At 39.3% G+C, this 23,334-nt stretch overlaps 1 protein-coding gene across 4 annotated transcripts in view; it reads left to right on the top strand.

Moving 5' to 3' along the window:
• TMEM8B (transmembrane protein 8B) overlaps positions 1–23,334 on the top strand; it is an 86,256-nt gene that overhangs the window by 50,196 nt on the left and 12,726 nt on the right. For 2 of the 4 annotated variants that reach the window (XM_051964845.1, XM_051964858.1), the window contains 6 exons: positions 2,070–2,203; positions 5,619–5,884; positions 6,487–6,812; positions 17,465–17,558; positions 17,743–17,866; positions 23,109–23,251. In XM_051964845.1, coding sequence (XP_051820805.1) covers positions 2,070–2,203; positions 5,619–5,884; positions 6,487–6,812; positions 17,465–17,558; positions 17,743–17,866; positions 23,109–23,251 — 1,087 coding nt within the window. Of the gene's footprint in view, positions 1–2,069; positions 2,204–2,963; positions 3,092–5,618; positions 5,885–6,486; positions 6,813–17,464; positions 17,559–17,742; positions 17,867–23,108; positions 23,252–23,334 lie in introns of those variants that run through there. The other 2 variants (XM_051964851.1, XM_051964866.1) reach the window with 2 other exon arrangements.

Below are 23,334 nucleotides of genomic sequence, written 5' to 3'. Positions count from 1 at the left end.
TGTCAAGCTAGATTTGAACTCAGAATTCTCCTGACTGGTGCTTTATCCACTGTGCCACTTAGCTGCTCCAGTTTGTGAGTTTTCTATCCTTGGAAATGTTTAAACCAAGGTTGGATATTCATCTACTTTGAATGACATAGAAAAGCCTCCTGCATGTAGTGGATGCATTGGACTAGTGATCCCTAAAGGAACTTCGTACTTTAAGATTCCATAATTGTAGATCTTTAGTATAACAAAGTTGTTTCCTGATTGGGTAGGCATTTTCAAGTCCCTTCCACCTTACATTGTATCTGGCACAAACTGTCCTGCCAATCTTGTCCAAAGAACACATACTATTCTCTTTCACAGTCTAATCACCCTTCATTACCTCAAACATTCCTCTTATCACATGGCTTCCGCACTTCATTAACCCCTTCTAATTTTCCCTTTCTCAGGCATGTTGATAAGTCTACAGTCAGTTTGTATTCAGGGCAATGCTGCTCTTTGGCCTGAATTCTTGCCCACAGTAGAATCTCTCAGCTATTGCTACAAGTATGATAATTGGACTTGATATCAGAAGTGACCACCGAGTTTTCTCTTTAACTGAAACACAGGTTGTAGGGCCATATCACTTTGGTAGTGTGACCAACAGTCACTGATCAGGTCTGGTCATAAATTTCAAGAAATGTAGATTATTGATTGATTCAATGAAGAGCTTGCCCCACCTGTTTGGTAAATGTGTGGGTGAGTGTCTACTCAATTTAATTTTATGAACGCTTATTAAGCACCTAATATGTGCCAGGTACAATGCTAATATCTACAAATACATACACAGAAACAAAACATTTCTGCCTTTAAGGGGCTTATGCTGTACTGTGAGAAACAAGAGGTACATAGATAAGTCAATATAAAACATATACAAAGTAATTTGATGTGGGAATATCAACAAGGCCCCTTGAAGGTGGTGCATCTAAGATGAATCTTAAAGCTAGAGATTATGAGTCTGATGTGAGAAAGGAGAGCATTATCTGCAAAATGGTACAAAATGTAGAGTTGGAATGTCAGAGAAAGTCAAAGAAGCTCAGTATGCCACAATGAATGCTTAGCTAGATGAATTCATGGTACTCTTGTGCAAGACCTAGAGCTGATCCTAGGATATTGAAATGTCTGAATGTAGAAAGTAATGAGACCAGAATAAATAATAGAACTCAGAACTAAGAGTTAGAATAAAAAGATGGAGACAACATACAGTTAGAAAGACTTCAGGTCAGATGTCATAGAATCCACCTTAGTCAGGAAGGATAAGTAAGGATCTGAGCAGGCTCATTTCAGAGATGTTTTATCTTTGTCTCTTTTTCCCCCTCTGTGTATGTGTGTGTGTGTGTGTGTGTGTGTGTGTGTGTGTGTATATATATATATATATATATATATATATATATATATATACACACACACACATATATATATATATATATATATATATATATATATATATATACACATATATATATAATCCCTTCCCTGTTTTATCCTTTGCCAGAATTGAGGCGGTCTGGTTCAATGTGTTTTGATCATAACTAAGAGATGAGAAGACTATAAATGAGCTCTGTCTCTGACTGGATAGGTTCTGGAAACACTAGGAGGCCCTCATATAGTACTAGTGCCTGTTCTCCCTCAAACTCCCACAGCTTCAATGATATTTTTATTTTATAGTTCTCCCACTTCCTCTCCTTTAGCTCAAGGATATCTCCAAAACAAGTGTTAGAATTTGTCTCTTCTGTCCTCTTTCTTGGGGTCTCCATGATAAATGTTAGCACTTCATTAAAATAGTAGAATATTAGAGCGAGAAGGAGCCATAGAAATCATCTGGTCCAACCCCTTCACTTTGCAGGTAAGGACATCAAGATCCAGTGGGGAAATTAATTTACTCACGTCAACCAGCTGGATATGACAAAGCTGGCATTTAAAATCTAGATCTTTTGATTTTAGTTTAAATACCTCCCTCATTTTATGCTACCTTCCAGTTTCTACTCTAGTCCCTTCAGGTCTCCATGATATGGCAATATCAATTCCTTCTTTGTTTACTTCAGGGTCTTCATGATGAGTGCCAGTACCTCCTTCAACCCCAGTTGATTGTCCGTCGATTGCTCGATGTTGCTGTCCTGGTTCCTGGTCGTCCTTCAGAGCAAACACTTTCCTCTCATAACCGTTCAGCTCTGTTCAAGTGAGTCTGATGTACCTTGACTTCTCATTACCTTCCAGTTGTCCACCAAGTCCTGACAATCTTGTTCCTCTTTCTCAACTGTTACCAAAACTCTTGCTAGATTAAACCAAATAGCTCTTTCTCTATCTTTGTCTCTGTCTCTGTCTCTGCTCTCTCTCTCTCTTTCTTTTTTCTCTTTCTCTTCTTTTTTTCTTTCTCCCTCTCTCCTTGTTTCCTCCATCTCTTTCTCCCTCCCTCTTTTACCTCTCTGTGTATGTCTTATTCTCTCTCTTATCTTTCCCTCCCCTCCCACCTCTCTTTTTCCCCTATCTCTCTCACCTCTTTCCCTCTTTCACCTTTCCCTACCTTCTTTTTCTTTTTCTCTTTTCCTTCCTCTCTCTCTTTTCCCTCCTTCCCTCTCTCACTTCCCCTTGCTCCCTCTTCTTCACTCTTTCTCCCCCCTCTTAATCTCTCTTTCCCTCCTTTCTCTCTTCTTCCCTCCCTCTCTCTCTTCCCTTTTTCTCCCTCTCTCCCTTTTTCTCCTCTCAATCTCTCTTTCAGTCTCTCCCTTCCTCCCTTTTCTCCTTCTCTGTCTTTCCCCCCCTACCAACAACCCCCCCTGTATAACAAATACACAAAAATTTCTCCTTAATAAAAGCTGACATTTTAATAAAAGTTGCTTATATATGCACTGAAGTAGGAACTACAACTATTTTTTTTATCCCTATTCTACAGATCGGAGAACTGAGACTTAGGCTGAATGGCTTGTCCATTATCATATAGCTACTAATTATTCCAGGCAACATTGAAATTCAGGTTTCTCTTGTCTCCAGTCTTAGCACTCTTGATACTACATCAATGGAATGCTAGGAAATATTTAACAATTGAATCTCCAAAAAGGAAAAAAATGTATGTATGACTCACTTTTAAGTTTAATCTGCACTATTAACTGTTTTCTGTCATCTTTTTACTTCTAGACAATCAACCAAAAAGTAAAATCAAGTTCTGATTTATAGCCAATTTCCGAAGTGAAAATACTCCCACTGAAAATTTAACAATTAGTTCTCAAGCACACTACTGACTGTACCATAGCACTTTCTTTAAAAATTGAGAGGTGTTTTTCTCTCTCTCTCTCTCTCTCTCTCCCTCCCCCCCCCCCCCCCCCCCCTCTCTCTCTCACACACACACACACACACACACACACACACTATACATATGTTTGGTGTACAAGATTAAACTGTACATTAGTTTGAAGAAAATTTAGCTGAGGAACAAGTATGCTAATCAACCATATAGCTTCTTGTATGAAGAATTTTTATGTCAATAAACGTCCCAATAACCATTCATACACACATAAAACAGACATAAAAAGGCAATAGAATGTAATTCTATACCTTTAGTATGTATACCTTTGAAATTTGGGGATATATATTTTAGCTCCAAAGCCTTCAGCCAACCGTGAAATCACAAGAAAAAGAAAGCTTCTAAGAAAGCTGAGCAGAGGCAATTCCTGGAAATTGGAAGATCTCTAGCTTCCAAAATTTTTTTCTTAAAAAAGCCCAAAAAACTTTCAGGAGATGGAAAATCCATCCCAGAATCCCAGATTCTGCAAAAGGAAAACCCTCTCCTCAAGTGTTTTTTTTTTTCCCCCTAAATCTTCTTTATTAATCCTTCTGTTCCAGGATGTTTTATCTCTACCAAAGATCATCTCTCTCCCCCTCCCCTTCTACCACTTGGAGCCCATGCCATTTTGTGATATCACCATAGAGTAAGGGGGAGAAAGAGAAGAAAGGAAATTAAAGGGACTTCAATATTTCATTTAGGGATGCAATAGATAAAATTCCCTCTCCTTTTTTCTCCTCCAACTGTACCCTTATATCGCTATCTATCTATCTATCTATCTATCTATCTATCTATCTATCTATATTTGCTTTTCTTTAGTGGTTATTTTGTTTTTTCTATTGTTTTTTTTTTTTTTTTTGCTCCCTAACTTCTTTTGGAGGATTGAAAGAGTAGGAGAGTACATAAGTAAACTGAGATTGTATGAATTCTCTCTCTTGAACATATTCTTATTTCCTATAGCCATTTCTGTAATCACCCCTTCTCAGGCTATCTCTTTTTTCAGGAAGGAGATCAGTAGAGACTCAGAGGAAGCCTTTCTATGGCATTTATAAAAAAAATCTCATTTTTCTGATTTTCTTTGTTCTTAAATACTTGATTTTCACTGCATTTTATTTAATTTGCATTCCTATTAGGATCTAGAATGCAATAGAATATTAACTAGTTTGCCTCATGGTTGTAAACAGATACCTAACCACCCTTGCTTCCTCAAGAAGTCTTTTTTTGTACTTCTCTAACTCCTGACATTCATGTAGCAGAAATCTCCAATTAGGAAGAGGAGATACTGCCATCTGGTCTACCTGTACTATGATAAACCTTCAGGGGAAGATCAGAAGCTTCTTTTTCTTTTTGGCCCTGTTGATATGGAATGGCTCTCCACTTTCTAGTGCCAAGCCAAGGAACATTATGAAGACTAACTGATAGCCTCCATGAACCGGCATTAGCTGTGTCTCAACAAAAAGGTCCCCTTAAAAGAATCACTCAGTCAACCAGTTCTCTTTGGCCATCCCCCTGCCCAATTGTAGGGATGAATAAGATATTGCTACATCATCCCAAAGTGCAAATCCTTCAGTGCTGAACCTGGGTACGTGACTCTTCCCATGGTGCCAGTGTGTATACCAGCTCCACTGCCTATTGCTATAGGAGGACAAACTGAATGAAACCAAAGAGGTATGAGTAAGCACAGTTGTGGTGCTGACCCGCACAATTCTTGAATCAGCAGATATGTCTCTTAGGAGCTTGGGGTGGATAGCTTTCCTGGTGTGTCAATGTTAACTTTTCACCAACTTGTTGCCAGTGAGGAGCTTATCTCTCTGTTTCCTGCCACTAAGTTTCTCTCCTTTTTTCCTTTTCAAATAGTACAGGAACCTTGGGATCCACTTATTGTATTCCCATTAGAGCATCAACTCAAAGCCTTGGTTTTATTGGTTAAATATAGTTGACAGATCCTGAACCCAAGGACTGGCTTGTGCTCTTTACTTTCAGGCTTCTACCCCCTTTATTATTTTTGGCCCAGTTAGTAGTTTAGATCACTTTGAATATTATCTTTGAATCCTCTCCTTAGGATTTGATGGCAACAAATTTTAAGTGTCTTTAACATGAACATAGTTCCTACCAAGAAAAGAGTTACTTTTGTTATATTTTCTTTCCCCACCCAAGCTTCTTATATACCCCATTTATTAACCATATTCTACCTCACTGATGTCTCTAGAGCCTCATTACTATAATCTTCAGGGTCTTTCCTCACTTTTGTCTCCTAGAATTCTTCACTCTCAAATCCAGTTTGTCACCCTTGTCCTTGTATCCCCCCTTCCAGGGTCTTTGTCCCCAGTTTCACCTCCAGGGTCTCCGTTCAGCTGAAGTGTGTGGGATCTCGTGGAGGCAATGGCTGCCCCCTGATGATGCATCTGCGCCCCAAGGCACCTCCCCTGCACAACTCAACCTCTGTGGCCTGTGGGGAATTGGCCCCATGTGGGCTGGAGCTGGCCCTGCCTCCTTGGGGGGACTGGGTTTATGTACGCGTGGAAACACCACGGGGTCTCCCTGGAACCCTTCGATTCCAGCTGTGTGTGCAGCTACAAGGTCAGCACAAGAGGCCCCGGGTTTCTATACTTTTTCTTGGGGACCCCCTCATAGGGACTTCCAATGCCCTACCCTAGGGTCACCTAATTCCAACTTAACATGCAAATAAAAGGAAAGCCTGCTGGACTCTATCTGAGATCCCTTGTTGGAAATATCCAGCATATCTCTCATCGGAACCCATAGGATTACAGCTATGCATGTAGCTGTGAAGTCAGCCACAATATCCTAAGTCCCTTTCTGGGATCCTACCCTAGGATACTTTTTTCTTTCTTCCCTGTACTATAGGACAATCTGATTCCTACTGTGATCTTACTTTACTCTCACTCTCTTTAAACTTTCTCATAGTGATAGCTTTACTTTACCTCAGGGTGAGTCAAGATCCTAAGGATATGATTTGAGAGGCTATGGATAAGTCATGAGTTCTCCCTATAGACTACTGCCAGTTCAATGTACCTGGAACCCTGGTCCGTTAAGAGGCTATATAGGTGGGGATGGAGGGAGGTTTTGTTTAATAACCCTGGGGGATTTGGCTAAGGTGGGAAATTTGGGGTTTGGATTGTAATACTGATGGGACTGTCAATGAGCTATAAGCTTCTTCCCAGAGTGCCCCCAACATGGCCTGTCTCGAGCCCTGGTACCTGGAGCAGCCATGAACATGCCCCAGTCTCTGGGTACTCAGCTGCCCCCTCAGGAGATACCACCTTTGGGAGCCCCTGAGGAAGGATCTGGGAGCACATCTCCTCCTGACCACTGCTGGCCAGTGCGTCCAACATTGCGGAATGAGCTGGATACCTTCTCTGTCCACTTCTACATCTTCTTTGGCCCCAGTGTGGCCCTTCCACCAGGACGTCCAGCTGTGTTTGCCTTGAAGCTCCTGCCTGTGCTGGACAGTGGAGGGGTCCTGACCCTGGAACTACAGCTCAATGTGGTATGGATGGGACAGGGGATGGGGCTCAGGAGAGGGAGAAGGGAAACAGAGAAGGAGAAGCTGACAATGCTCTCAGCTTGAAACTTTAGGTAGTGGTACTGAGTATAGCCTTCAAAAAGCCTGCCTACATATCTTCCACCCAACCCAGAAACCAGTGTTGGAAGAAACACTATATTTCAGCGAATTCAATCTCCCACCTGGTGTAGGAATTCCTCAACAACGTCTTTTTTAGATATCAAGTATTTTCAATTATGAGACTATCCATTCCACTGTAATCATATTCAGCTCTGAAGCCAGAGATATTTTCACCTTCATGTAACTGGGGACTTGAGAGGAGAGCCTATGAGTTCCTTACTCTTAGATTAGGTGTTACCTGAGAACAAGGATACTATTTTCTCCATCAAATCAAATCAAGTATTCCCCAAAGACAGAGATCATGTTTCTACTTTTAGACTTGGTCAAAATCCACCTGCTATGTGTGATTTTGGGTGGCAAGTTTCATGTGAAGAGTTTGTCATAGGATTTAGAATTGGGGAAAAAACTTTTTGAGAGCATCAATTCTAAGGATTCCTAACCTGGGGTCTGTGTATGTGTGTGTATGTTTGTGTGTGTGTGTGTGTGTTTACTATTTTGAGTATTATTTCAATATAGTTGACTTCCTTTATAATTTTTATTTTATTTTACATATACATATCTATATGTATATTGTAAAATTATTATTCTGAAAAGGGCCCATAAGCTTTACCACATTGCCAAAGGAATCCATGACATAATTTAAGAAATCCTCATCTAGCCCATTTCCTCATTTTAGAGCTCTGAGGCACAGAGAAGTAAAGTGAATTGTTATAACTATAAACATCATTCCTACAAGCCCTCTTTTTTGAAAAAAAAAAGGTAACTCCAGTTTAAGATCTACTTGTTATGCAGTTGTCAAATGGAAGAGATACTTTTCTTCCTATGGACAGTGAAAAAATAATAGTCTAGGACTCTGCTACTCCCTTTATCATTTTGAATGCTGCAAGCATCTAGCTAACAAAGGGGTAATTTTTTTCCTTTTAAGAATAGTGCTTAATTCCAGCCTTAACTTCAAGTCTTTCTCTCCAAATAGAGTCCTTTCTTCTGCCTTTTTAAAAAAACTTTATTACCAAGGGGGTAAAGGCTATATACAGATTAAGGGATCATCAATTAAGTTTCATTTTTAAGGTAATCTTATCCATCCCATTTCCAGCTAAAATAAATATCCATCTAATATAAATGTTGTATTCATTACCAGCTCACGTTTTTAAGAGAATTATTCAGCATCTTCTAGGTACTACTGTTCACTGACCGACTTATTTGACTTCTGATGCTGACCTATTTCTAGTCTCAGAGGGTCTTGTGTGTCACCTTCACATTGCCATCATAGATTCCTCTAGCTTCTCTTGCATTTCAAATTCCTGGAAGCTCTCAGTTCTTTTTTCTTTCCTGCAGTACACCTCATAACATTTGAGAGTTTTCAGAACATTCTTTTGCTTTTACTACAGGCTCATTAAATAGGTTTCTTGATTTTTCTTTCCTGTGACTTTTACTTTGACTTCCTTTGAAATAATAGCTATCAAAATAGTAAACACACACACACACACACACACACACACACACACACACACACACATACACACACACACTCTCACAGACCCCAGGTTAGGAATCCTTAGCTATGTTTTTTTTTTTTTAATAATTATAACTTTTTATTGACAGAGCCCATGCCAGGGTAATTTTTTACAACATTATCCCTTGCACTCACTTCTGTTCCGACTTTTCCCCTCCCTTCCTCCCTCCCTCCAACCCTCCCCAGATGGCAAGCAGTCCTATACATGTTAAATATGTCACAGTATATCCTAGATACAATATATGTGTGCAGAACCGAACAGTTCTCTTGTTGTACAGGAAGAGTTGGATTCAGCTATGTTTTAAGAAATTTAAATTTTTTTCTAAAATGAAGATCTGCCTTCTTTCTCTCCCACTTCCCATTTCTCTACCCTTTAAGAAAGCAAGAAAAACAAAATCTCTTGTTACAAATGGATAGGTAAACAAAACAAATTCCAAATTGACCATATTTTAAAAAGTCTTAATTCTGAGTCCATCATTTCTCTGTTGGGGGAGCAGGTGTGTGATTCTTTCCAAGTCTTCTAGAATTGTAATAGTTTTTTTGTTTATCAGAGTCCACAAGACTTTGAAAATTATCTTTTTATCGTATTGTTATTGTATACATTTTCCCCAGAAATATTTTCCATTCCCTTATATATTACACAATACCCAAACTTTTAAACAATCATTGGTAGGGAAATGTGGTAGAGAGGTGCCTCTATTTACTTCCCTTTCCAGTATCATTTCCCCTAAAAGTTAGGGTTCAAGTTATTTTTGTGCCATTACATAGAGGTTCCACAAGGGGGAGACATTTCCCTTTGACTTTCCCTTTAGAAATGGTGGTGGATCCTCAAAAGCTCTGGTTATATAGGATATTCCAGGAAAATGAGGTAGAAGTGGGAATAAGCTTTTCTAGAAATAGGGACAGGAAAAGAAGAGTTCTTAAGGGAATGATTACAGAAGACTGGAAGGACTCCCCTACTTCATGCCTACCCCTGCTTTCCCCCAAGTGTTTGGAGAATGGAGAAAAAAGTGATTGTAGCAGTTAGGAAGGAGTTTCTGTGCATAAGGATTTTAGGAATTTGGGAATTGGGAAAAGAAGGAAAATCATTGGTGGCATTATAGGGTGAATTCCTAAAGGAGTTATTTGAGGAAATTTCTTTCCTCAATTTGATTTGAGGATTTGAGGAAAAAATCTTTCCTTAGCTTAGTTCTGGTCTGTTTGATTTCCTTACTGGCTCTCTTATACAAGCAGCTAAGGGGATGTAAGAGTTACACGTGACCCTGGGCAAGTGACTTAATCTCTCAGCCATATTTCCTCAACTATAAAATAGTGATAATAATAGCACTTGCCTTATAGAGTTGTTATGAAAATTAAATGAGATAATTTTTGTAAAATATTTTGCAAACTTTAAAAGTACTATGTAAATGCTAGCAGGATTTTCTTGAGGGCCCTTTGATTCTCTAGTCAATTAAAATAATAGCTAGCATTTATGTATTGCTTAAGGTTTACAAGGTGTTTTATATATTATTTCATTTAATCCTCATAACAATCTTGGGAGGTAGGTGCTTATTTCTGTTTTGCAGATGAGGAAACTGAGGCTGAGAGAAGTTATAATGCTGGAGAAACTGAGCAAGACAGAGATTAGAGAACAATTTAATAGTTTATTAAATGGAGAGATTTACTGGGACCAAATGGATCCATGGTTGGTCCCAGGGCTGAACGTGACTATCGTCTCAAAGAATCCAGCACTGATCAGGAATTCAAGACTCTTTTATAGAATAACAAGAACAATGACATAATGGAGGAGGTACCTGGATGGGGATAATCTAATGGGGGGAGGCACCTAGGATGATATAATGGAGGGAAGTACTGGAGATGGGATGCTACTCCCTTTATCATTCTGAATGCTGCAAGCATCTAGCTAACAAAGGGGTAATTTTTTTCCTTTTAAGAACAGTGCTTAATTCCAGCCTTAACTTCAAGTCTTTCTCTCCAAATAGAGTCCTTTCTTCTGCCTTTTTTTTATATTGCTATGATGTCTAAAATGGATAGACCTTTAACCTGTCAAACATTAAGAAGAAATGATTATAGACATAAAAACTTTATCTCATCAAACTTTAAGAGGGAAAGGTTATAACCTGAGGCAGAATAACTAAACAGGACAATTGGAGAAACTAGGTCAGGACATTAAAAGGGAACTTTGGCATAACAAAGTTAAATGAGGAAGTAAGTTAAGTTAATCTCTAAAACAAAAATGAGTATTGAGTCAACTTTCTGATCCTCTCAAACCCAGGGAATGTCCGGCAGTTCAAAGCCCTTTCAAACCCACACAACCTCAAGTGCACAGCTGTCCCTCTTTTGCCTTTTAGTCCCAGAACACCCTCAACTCTGACACCTTTGAATCAGAGGTTCTTAATCCGGGCTCTGTGAACTTACTATAATTATTAGGATAACTATTTTAGTATAGTTGATTTTCTTTGTAATCCTATATTTTTTACAGTATGTATTTAAAAACATTTTTTTTTTCTGAGAAGAGTCCATTGGCTTCCCCAGATTGCCAGTGGAATTCTATGATACAGTAAAAGTTTCCTTTCCATTGGTGATGGGGCCAGAGATGCTGATGGAGTTTCCTGACATCCATCAGACTCATTCTCCAGCCCCATTCCATCTTCCATTCAAAACTGATAAAGACTGAATCATTTTTGGATTGAGCGTTTTGGATCCCATTCTTAGTTGTTTTCATGGTCTGCCCAATGAATATCTGATGGAAACATCTTCTCCCAAGGACTTGGCAACTTCACTTCAGTATTAATAAATTTTTCCCATATTGTTTCCCATTTAATAATCATTTAAGAGTCAAGGAATTTTTTAGTATTCACTTAAACAACAAATCTACCTTCTCTTTCCTGGGCTTATCATGTCCTCCCATTTTTCCTCATCAGTGAGCTGTTTTCTTCCATACCTGATGTCCAAAAGAGAGACTTAAAACACTACTGTCACACTCAAGTTCTTAGAACCTATTTAGATTTATTCAAGCACTGTTTAAGAAACCTTGGGTTTTCCCCTGAATCTTTTTCTTTCAGACGCAGCTAGTCATGTGCTACAGCAAGGTGAAAAGACATTTACTTAAAATAGAATTTAAGATATATATATATATCTCAACAAGATATAAGAATCAAGCGAAAAAATAGACACTACATATTTAGTCCTGGGGATACAAATAGAAAAGGTGAACAAGTCCCTACTCTTATGGTGCTTACATTCTTATTGGGAGAGACATCACATAAAAGATCTAGCTTCAGAGCTGATGACAGTGGCAATACTAATGGATGGCAAGGCCCAGGGGTTTTTAGGTTGTAACAGCAAATCAGATGACAGTGCTTCAGTGTCTAGGATCTACTGAGTAATAGTGAAGTAGGTGATAAGACACTATTGGAAGGAAAGGGGTTGGTAACTCATCACATCTAACAGTTAAGTGTCTTAGATGGGGTCTGGGTAGCCTAAGGCTAGAAAGGGGAATGAAGGGAAGTCAAAGGGATAGGGTGGTCTAGGTGATGACGGTAGCAGCAGGCAAATGTTCCTGTTCCTATTGCCTCTCAGTATTTATCATTACCTGTATTCTGCATAGACTTGTGAGAGACATAGTTTCCAATGATAACTGTTAAAAATGGAAGAAACCCCTGGTCCAAAAAGGAGGAATGAACTGGAGTTTGGTCACATTTTTTCAAAGATTATAAATGCATTTATAGCCTGAGAAGAAGCTTGAAAGCAGTGAGACAATGTTTTTAGCTATTCAAAGGGGAATGGGAAAAGGATGAGATATATATGCATATTTGAGCTATTCATGCTAAGTGGGGGATTAAGGGAGAAATATAATAGATCTGGACATTGGGAAGTAAGGATCCAGGGAAAAGACATCTGCAAACACAATAAGTCAGAAAGTAGGATGTTTGCTGTTCTTTAGATAAGTTAGGAACCAAGATTTCTGCTATTCTCTTTGAACTGGTCATTTGGTTTCAGCAAAATTGATTAAAATTGGTATCAGCAGTTGTAGCTGTCTCCAAGTTCAGCTAATGTTTACTTGCAAAAGATCACTAGTATGTCAAGCAGCCCTTGGCTGTAAAAGTCCCTCTGATTGTCTAGTTGCTTTGCTACTCCATTGTCTGGTTCCCCTGTGAAAAAGGGAAGCTCTAGCATATTTAGTCAGCTATTTTAGCCATTAAAAAGCTCAAATCCACCTCAAAGAGAAATGTCACTCTGAAAAGTCTGAGAGTGGTTGAGGAGGAGGAATGATGATAGTAGAAGAAACAATTAGGCCAAGACATAGCTACTTTTTTGAAATCCATTTTTTAAACTATAAAATCCCAAACTTTTAAGGAATTTAGTTCATGAAGAATTTAGTTCCTTACTTGATCAGTTCAGTACCATAAGCTTGTACATTGGGAAAAAAAAAAGTCTTCTGAATCCATTCTTTCAACACGACTCATGCTGCACATAAAGCACCATACCATACAACAGCCACCTAGGGGAGGGTGTGCTTTTCCCAGAGATCAAAATGAAGGCACTGCAGGTCTAAAAGGCATTGCATCTCAGCACTGAATCTCCAAAGCATTGAACTCCAGTCACTGTGGCTTCTCATAACAGGAGTTGTAGTTAGGAGGAAGTCAATAGCCTTTGCTTCCCAAGTGGAAGAGGAAAACTTGTCTTAGTAGCAATAGGAGTTAGACATAGATTTCTGCCTTTGTTCTTATTTTCTCTTTTCTTTTTTCTAGAGGCTTACTGGAATAATCCCACATCCTGATTCTCTTGCAAGAGTTTTTTCCTTCTATTTTTTAAAATAATATTTTATTTACCCCCAATTACATGTAAAGACAATTTTCAACTTTCATTTTTGAAACTTTTAAATTTAATAATATTTTATTTTTCCAATTATATGTAAAAATAATTTTTAACATTCATTTTTGAAATATTTTGAGTTCCAAATTTTTATCCCTTCCACCCTTCCCTCTCCCTCCCCGAGATGACGAGCAATCTGATATAAGTTATACATGTACAAACATGTAAAATATATAGTCATGTTGTGAAAGAAGAAACAGAACAAAAGGAAAAAAACCCATGAAAACAAAACAACAAAAAAAGTGAAAGTAGTATGCTTTGATCTCCTTTCAGACTCCATAGTTTTTTCTCTGGATGTGGCTAGCATTTTCAATCATGAGTCATTTGGAATTGTCTTGGATCACTGTATTGCTAAAAAGATCTAAGTTAATCAGAATTGATCATTGCACAATGGTTACTTTTATTATTCTCCTGGTTCTGTTCACTCAACTTCAGGTTTTTCTGAAATCTGCCTCTTCATCATTTCTTATTGCATAATATAATAATATAATGTATTCCATTACATTCATATACCACAACTATTCCCCAATCGATGGGCAGTCTCTTAATTTTCAATGTTTTGCCACTCTGAAAAGGGCTGCTATTGATATTTTGCACATGTAGGTCCTTTCCCCCTAAAGGTTTTATGATCTCTTTGGGATACAGGCCTAGCAGTTGTATTGCAGGATCAAAGGATATGCATAGTTTCGTTCTTGCAAGATGTTTTGCCCAGCCTCCCATCAGGTGTAGACATTCTCATCCAACTCCAGTTGGTGCTGAAGGGGGCATCATTGTCCGTTGTGCTTGGCACAGATTTATGGGGGGTATAGTTCTCAAGGAGAAATATACTTCTATAACAGTACTTGGGAGTAGAAGGTATTTGGCTGAAGAAAAGAGTTAACTTCTGTTTTCTCTTCTCTTTTCTCTTCTCTCTCCCTTTCTCTTTTACCTACCTTTCTTTCCCGTTCCCTCTATTTCATTCCCTCTCTTCTTCCCTTCTCTTTTCCACTCCCATCCTCCTTCCACCCTACAGTGGGTGGTGCCCATTCTTTACTAGCTTTTTCCCATAGTCATCTCCATGGGTGTGACTTTGCTCTTAGTCAAAGACTTTACCCCACCCTTCTTGGGGACTGGTTCTTTTGGAGAGACAGTACTCTGAAACTGATTCCTTCTCACTTACCAAATCTCCTCCCACTAGAAAACTAGACTCATACTAAGTCCAGGACATACAGATTCATTCATTCTATTTTGATTCTGAGTGGCTTTAATAATATATATCAATATTATATCTTTTCTCTCTAGTGTTGAGCTCCCAGATGGTAGTCCCAGAGATTAGACAGAGAATCTATTTTTTAACATATATATATATTTATCTATATAAAATCTTCTCATGTATGTATTTCCATTTATCACTCCCACCCTTTCTCAGCTGCATTCAATCTTCTAGGCAAACACACAAACAATGTGTGAAAAAAAATTAAAAATGGCAAATCTGAGAGCAAAACATTCTTTTTAAAAATTATCTTTTTTTCCCCAATTACATGTAAGAATAATTTTAAACTTTTTTTTAAAATTTGAGTTTCAAAAAACAAGTTCTTGAAGGAAACAAGGATTAGGAAAGCAGACTCAATTTTCCATAGAGAATAAGAAGATAGGGGAATAAGGAAGAATAGGAGAATATAGAATTCACTTGAGTCTGAATCCAGAGCTCAGTTGAGTACAACACTCTATCTCACTATGTCTTAGTTCTGTTAAGTTCAGATCTCCAGCTATAATATAGGAATAAGACTGTTACTTTTTTGGAGGGCAGGTGACAGTCTTCTTGCCTTTGTACACCAATGAAGCTGCTTTTCTCTGCCCTTGGTGATCAGTGGAAAACTACAACTATTTCATATTCTTCCTGAAGTATATTTGTTCATTTCACTTCTCTGTCAAGATTTCAGCTTTCTTATTTTTTTTCTGGTCAAAGGGACAGCCACATTCACTTATATTTTCTGGATCAAGGGCTTATAATTTCAACACAGAAGAAGGGAATTTTCCATTCTCTTTTGCTTCTTCACATATTTAAACTTTCTTTTTTTAAAAAACATTTTTATTTTGAAAACATATGGGTAGTTTGCAACATTTACCCTTACAAAACCAAATTTTTTTCTTTGTCCCTTCCCTTCACCCTCTCCCCTAGACAGCAAGTTAAACATGTTAAACATGTGCAATTCTTTTACACATATTTCCACAATTATCATGCTACACAAGAAGAATCAGATCGAAAAGAAAAAAAAATAAACAAAATGTAAGCAAACAACCAATCAAAAAAGTGAAAATATTATGCTGTGATCCATACTCAGTTCCTATAGTCTTCTCTCTGGGTGCAGATGACTCTCCATCACAAGACCATATAATAAACTTTCCTAGCCCAATTTCAGATATAGTACATAGTTTGGGTACTTCCTTCTTCTTATAAGGAAGGTCAAAGTCCATTTGATTTACTTAAGTATGTTTTATATTACTTATGTTTTATGTTAGTTTTTAAATAATGTTTTATATTAGTAACAGCAGAATAACAAATAGAGAATAATTTGGTTCTGAGTTTCCCTACCTCCAACTCTACCCATGAAGTTGACATCCAGGGCTTGTGCAAAGAATAGGCAGAATTGGATGACTGTGATAAAACTAGATTCTGTATCATAAGAAGTACTAGCCCTCACTCCTGTGTCTTAAGGTTTTGGTGCACTAACCAAGCTTCCCCTTCCACTGGAAAAAGTTGCTTCTCTTTGAAGATATCACTAATAAGAATGGTAAGCCCCACTACAAAGTTGAACAGTTCTGACAGTTCTAACTCCTTAAGACCAGAAGGTCCTGCCCACCTTCCAAGTTACCAAAGGGAATCAACCCTCTGATTTCCGCAAAAAAAAAAGCACCTCATTTTGGGGCAAAAAGGCATTTACTGTTGCATCAACAGCCTTTCTTTGTTCCATGCCCTTCTGACTTGTCTTGGACTTAGAACTCTGCTTAGCTCTGCCTATTCCCGATCAGACTCATGTCCTTCATATATGATACCTGATTTATTTTGCTCAACCAGTGATGCCTTTTGCAAATCCCTATGTAGTTCTGGTGGCTCCTCTGGTTCTTCTGTCTGCTTCATCCTTCTTCCCCTTTAATGATTTGTTCTGGCTGTCCATATCTGACCCCTGTGCCATCTGTTATTAGGAACCCACATCCCCCAAGTCTTCCCAAAATAAGACAGGGATAAGTCATTGGAAAAAGTCCAAAGATACCCAGTAGGTGTTAGTCTTAGAAGGCTAATGTTCTAAAATCTCAGGTGCATTGCCAGATTCCATTCCTAGCTAGATTTCCTTCCTTCCTGCCTTTTGCTTGGCTTCTTAATCCTTTCATTTAAATTCAAATGGATATTGGCCCAGGTCTCTCTCAGGTTCTCTTTGGCTCTGTAATTTCTTTTCATCTTCTTTGTGAGCCCAGTTCAACATCTTTCATTCCTAGGACTGGTGGTTCCTATCTCCTTTGATGGGGAAGGCTTCCCTGTCCACATCTCCTTTCTCCTCCTACATATGATATACCACCTACTCATTTTGTTGACACTAGAGATCCCAAATAGAGGCAGTGGCTTATGGTGGTAACTGGTGGGTCAATAATGGGTACCTTGAATACTGAAGGGAAAATAAACTATATTTCATTTAAGTCTAAATTCAGTGTCTCTACTTCAGGGGCTTTCCTTCACAAAAGGAAGCCATCATAAATAAAATAATAAATAAAACAAATTAAAAACTCCTTAGAGTTTTATATAATCACATGTGAATAATAAAGGTAGGAATCCGAAAGAAATTGATTGAAGGGGTTTACATTTGTGAGAAGGGGGAGGATATATCAGGTACATAGGTATTACTAATCAAAAGTTTATGGGAATCTGGGAAGTATTCTGAAGGAGCAGGGGGGCAAGGCAATTAGGGGAAAAGTCCTCTAGTTAGGGATAAAAGTCATTTATAGGCTTGGTGTGTGTAGGTCTGGAGGGTTATGGTAGTAGTGGGGAGAGGTTCTTGGAGATGTTTTTTAGCAGTATGGGAAACCAAGTTGTGAGGCAAGTGAGGGTGGAAATCCTTTATACTTTTTCCTCCCATCTCCCCTCATGCAGAGCTCACTGCTCCAGGAAAATGCCACTGTGTTTGGATGCCTGACTCATGAGGTACCTCTGAGCTCAGGTGACACTTCTGTGACCTGCTCCACAGGTGAGAATGATGGAGTCTGATTAGGGAGTAATGTAACAGGAGGGAAAGAGATGGTGGGGAAGTGGAATAAGGGAAGAGAAAGAGGATGGGGAGAGAGGGAAGATGTCAGGGTAAAGAGGAAGGCGATGGGGGTTCCTTTCTTCCTTCACCCCCTCATCCCCAGTGATTCCTGTCTTTTGCTTAGAATCCCTGGCTGGCTTCATTCTCTCTGTCAATGCTGCTTCTAAAATCTCCAGACTGCGAATCCCTTTTCCCCAAACAGGAACTTGGTACCTGACTCTCCGATCACTGTGTGGAGCAGGCCCGTGGTAAGAGCAGAAAAGTGGGGGATATGATGAAGACTTCAATTGGGAAAGTCACAGTGAAAGAGTGATCATTTTAGGGAGCACACTAGAAGGACAGGCTGGGGGGAGTTATAAAGAGAAAGGATTCTTCCCTTTATAATTGGGTTTGAACTCTATCTTAAGGGCCTGGGTACTTAGTTTCTCTGATTCTTCCAGTTTGGCACCACATGCTTGCCCAACTGGGCTTCTGCAGAAAAGGGAAGCTTTCCTTGGCTCCTTTCCTTCCCTTCCATTCCCAAAGCCCTACAAGGGCCTTCTACAACTGTCTAAGAGTTTTACTGTTGGAAACTATGGAGAAGCATGGTGGTGGGGAATGGGTGGAAGGTAGGGAACCAGTCATAAATGGAGCTAGGTGGGATCTCCCTTAGTTTTTTTCATGCTTTTCCTTATATACCTTCCTCCTCCCAGTTTTGAGAGTCTGCTACACTTGCCTCTATTCCTGTTTTGTTCCTGGGGCTCGTGTTCCTTGATTCAGCCAGACATTAGGCACCTTCTTTCTCACTATTGGAGAAACAATGGGGGAAATGGGCACCTTGGGACAAGGCATTGAAGTGAGACATTTCCATCTCACAGTAAACAGCAGATGGTTTGTCTCCATCTCAACGTTTCCCTGCATCACCTAGGAAAGTTATCTTGGGCCATTCTCTGAAGATAACGCCCTCCTGCCTTAAAAATAAAGTCATGCCAGTGTTTATTTTTAAACTTGCTTTTGCAAGGCAGCAGGGGAAAGTTTTTTTAACACCTTCAAGAGAGGGCATCTGTGACTGCGTGGGAGAGTCCTGAGCATGCTCAATACAGACCTCCCCCATGCTGAGCTCCTGAAGTCACCACACCCATATCTGTGGCAGGGAGTCAAAACTCTCTATGGGGTTCAAATCTCCAGCCGCTCAATTTCTCTAAGCTTCATATTCTCCATCCATAAAATTGGGTTAATAATCCCCAGTGTAAAGGTGAACTTTTATTGTTATTACCCAAAAAAGGCCCGATTTTAGGAGGGGCTCAGATAATGACAAGGCTTTCCTTTTGAACCCTGGCCAGCCCTGGCTAATTTGAGTGTAATTTCCTATAAAGAAAAGTTCAGTTATTTTTCTCCATCTTCTCATCTCCTGCCTTGATGTTCCTCCCCATCCCAGTCCAAATCCTGCACTGAGATATTGCGTGTCTCTAAAAAACAATTTCTTACAAATTAGGGGCGATGAGAATGTGGTCTCTTGACAAGCAGAGTGGGTTTTCTATCCTGCACCCTAGAGGGTGACCTGGTCCTCAGAATTTATTTTTTTGACTTTTTCTTAGCTAAAGGGGGAAAACCAAGAGATTAAACTAGAATATGGGACTGTCTCTGTGATTTCATTAGTATGAAAAATTCTTAGTGGGAACTTCTACTGGTGCATCTGCTCTTTGGTCAATAGATTTAGAAGATTGTCTGGGACACTGAGAGATGTGACTTATCTAGAGTCTTACAGTACAGTAGATTATCAGAAGTGGACTTGAATCCTCTTCTTCCTCCCTCCTCGGACTGCTCTCCATCCATTTTTTTCTCTCTCAAATAAAGATCTAAATCTATAGTAATATACATCAAATCTGGAAATACTCAAGAGTACAAAGGAAGAGTACTGACTTTGGAGTGTGAAGATATGATTGAAAATCCTGCCTTTGTTATTATACCTGTGCCTGGGACAAATCACTTTAATCTCTGTAAATTGAAGGAGTTAAACTGGATGTCCCTTAAAGGTCACTTCCATTTCTTGAAATATCTTTGGAAAGGGGTTGCTGTTTTTCATATTCTTCACACTGAGGGTCAACTATTCTATTCTGTGTTAGATCCAAATGAATATTTATTGAGTTTCACAGTTAGAGCAACTTTTTGATCCACTTGGAAGCTCCTTCATAGATATTCCAGTTGGAAACTGAATTATACTCACAAATAATAGCTCTATCATCTCTATATGGCAAGTGGTTCCATTTCAAATCAATCATTATTGACTGGCCATTGGAAGACTTCTTCCCAATCCAAAGACAACAAATTAAATCCATACATTCCTAAGGGGATGACAAGATTGTCTTCACCCTAGCTTCTAGGCTTACTTTTATTTGTCAACACCCCTTTCTAAAGCCCATAGGAGAGATTTCTTTGGACTCTCCCAATATTTCTCTCAATGATCATTAAACATTGTATTAAGCATGATATTAAGTGTCAATTTTGACAACAGCATTCATTTCTTTCTCTAATCAACTTAGGGAAGATACATGCCCCATCCTTACTTGCTAACTACAACTGGTGAAATTCAAGGCCTGGGGAAATGACTCCCAGCTTTAACTTATAAATCTTCTTTACTCTTATGTTTCTTATGTATTAAAATACACCTGTGATGGAGATTCATAGCTATTGGTCTAGGGTGGTTCCCTGACCCCCATTGAGGATTAAATCTGTTTTTCTTAGCTTTCCTTGAAAGCAAAAACAATAGCAACATTTTTTTTGAAAGTAAATTTGATCAACTCCCTTTTCTTTATCTGCGGCCTCTACTCACTCAGTATGCTGAATTTAGTCCAGGGAATTTTCTTTCTTAGACTTTGAAATCATTTGAACCCCATTCCCTTCTGCTCTTGTCAAGGATGCTATCAAGACAGAAATTTCTTCTTGATCAGGAGATAACAGTAGGTAAATAGTAACCTTTCCAACAGTTACTTCAACTGTGAAGCTATGATCTACATAGTTTATAGGGTATTCCTGAGTGTCAAGTAGAATTGAACTTTTCCTTTGAAGGAAGAACTTTAAAATATTTACAGACTCCTTCATCTTCATGATTTAAGAGGAATACAAGGTCCACAGTCTTTCTTAACTGTGGTTCTTTGGATTAGTTGGTCTCTCTTTCCCAGTGTGGGATTGCTCTCAAGGCAGTGTGGTAGTACAAAAAGAGTACATGACTTGGAGCTAAAGATTCAAATACTAATTCTGAAAAGTACTATGTGACTCTGAGAAAACCACTGAATCTTTTAGCTTCAGTTTTCCTCTTATGTGAAATGAAATAAAACGAAAATCTTCCATAATATTTGAACTACTTATCACAAGAGGTTATCATGTGAAAAGTACTTTGAAAACTTTCAAGGGCTATACAAAAATTGAGTTGCTATTATTTTATTTTTATTATCCAGTTTCTTGCTTTGCTGCAAGTCATTACCCAACACTGAGAGGCTAGAACATACTTCTTTTTGAGTACCAATGGTTTCCAGTGCCTGAGCAGGTATGTGCACCATAGGTAAGGAATATTAGGAAGCACAATTGCACAGTTGTTGGTTTGTTTTTAGCTCACTTTACCACCTGTGTTTTTCTGAGGAATTCCTGAGGCCTCATAACAGTATTAAGCCATAGGAGATGATTCTTGTTCCAAGGCCAACCCTTATGCTTTTGAACTTGACTTATCTGCTCTTTGGATCTACTCTCAATACCTTTTCACCCAGGTTCCCATGTATCAACCTTGTACAAAGGCACCCAGTTTTCTACTTCTTTCCTTACTGTCTCTGAAGAACCCAATATTCTTCTTAAGGCTTATTATTTCTTCTTCTCTCCTAATCTCCTTCCATAAGGACAAGAAGACAGATAAGAACTTAAAATAACAAAAAAAGGAAGAGGTATAAAGTTAGTTGGTTTCTTAAAGTTTATAGGAATAGGTGGTCCTGTTCATCAATGAAGTGGAAGTGATGGTTTGAAGTTTGAGGCCCTCTTCTCTGATCCAACTCTTGTGTTTTGCCTCTGGAGTAAGCCTCACCTAAATCCTGTTTGAGTTGGTGCTGACCCAAGTTAATCAAGCTCTTTGCCTAAGGATTGGAGCGGATGCTAGCTCTCGGGTAGGATTCTCACCTCTTCCTGGAGGTCTCTTTAGCTTGGCCTCTGGAGGAGGAAGGCTCTTTTCTATTTGGCCCTAAATCTTCCTCTTCTGGGCTTTATGCCATCTGGTCCAATTAGTCACCTCCTCCCCCCTTCCTGGAAGACACTTTCTTTGGCTCTGGGCCCTTGGAATTTCTACCTTTACCCTAAACCACTTCTCTTAATTCATTGTCAATTCCACAAATATTTATCAAGATGCTACTGAGGGCTATCACCTAGGCATTGTGCTAGGTGATGGGGATAAAAAGGGAAAAATGGGGGGAAATGGAGACAGTCCCCACCATCAGGGAGGTTTTACATTCTATTACATTCCCTCTGCTGTTCATTTTTCTTGAAGCATATTCACTAGCTGGTTCTTCCTTTAGCTTCTTCAGCTATGGTCCTAGGCTCACTCACATCTGGACTGGCTTCTCCAGTAGCTATGTCTTCTCCACTGTGGATCTTACAGTTCATTGCATGACTCTAGCTGGCTAGAGCATTCAGAAGCTGACTGCCATCTCTCTTCCTTTTTCTAAGTCTATGTCTCTTGCTGCACCTCCCACTAAGTTCCCATTTCCTGTTTAAAGAACTATTAATTCTTATTTTATTTGCAGAGCAGAGGAAGGGTGAGAGGCGCTCGTTGGGAGGGTCAGTTGGATACTCAGGAGTGCAAAGGATGATAGTTATCTAGTCCGAGGAGGTTATGGCCAGTGTGTCCATTATGCTACTCAGTTTGAGTGTAATGGTCATGGTTATGGTTGGGTGTGCCCAGGGTAAGGACCACTGGCACCGAGGGTGATGATCAGACACTGTGGGTGCCCATTGAGTTAGTCACAGAACCACAACATCACAAGAGTTGGAAGGGAACCTGAAGCCTATCTAGTTGAAACTGTGTCTGAACTAGAGTCTCCCCAAAAGACATTCAACAAATCTCCCATCTGGCATTTCTTTGGAGACCTTCAGTGAGGGCAAACCCATTTATTCTCTCCTGAGGCAGCCTGTTTCCCTCTTGAAGAGATGTAATTGGTAGGACTCTTTTCCTTGAGCCAAATCTAATTTTTCCCTTTTGTTACTTCTACCCATTGCTCCTAAATCTGACCCTGAGGTCAAGCACAACCATTTAATTCCTTTTCTCCTTGATAGCCTTTCAAATACTTGAGTATTTTTGGAGGAGGATAGAGATGATCAGTACAGTGATTAGTGAATGCAGCCTGACACATCCAGAGTGAGGGTCATTTTGCCCAGAGTGATGGCTAGATGTCCATATATTCACCCAGTGGAAGATAGAGTATCTAGGGCAAGGATCAGAGGCACCCAGAATGATCATCAGTGTGTCTGCAGGTTTGAACGCTGTAAGAATGTCACTGCTGAGGTCCGTCTCCGGACCTTCCTGTCCCCATGCATTGATGACTGTGGCCCGTATGGTCAGTGCAAACTTCTGAGGACACATAACTACCTGTATGCAGCTTGTGAGTGCAAGGCTGGTAAGTGAGGAAGTTGGGGGAAAGGGCATGGGATGGAGAAGCCAGGAAAGACTGGGGCTAAGGATAGGAACTAGGAGGCCCTG

The sequence above is a fragment of the Antechinus flavipes genome, chromosome 1, assembly GCF_016432865.1.
Source record: "Antechinus flavipes isolate AdamAnt ecotype Samford, QLD, Australia chromosome 1, AdamAnt_v2, whole genome shotgun sequence".
Classification (NCBI taxonomy): Eukaryota; Metazoa; Chordata; class Mammalia; order Dasyuromorphia; family Dasyuridae; genus Antechinus; species Antechinus flavipes.
The sequence above is the reverse complement of the archived record's forward strand: the minus strand, read 5'-3'. Positions and strand labels throughout refer to the sequence as shown.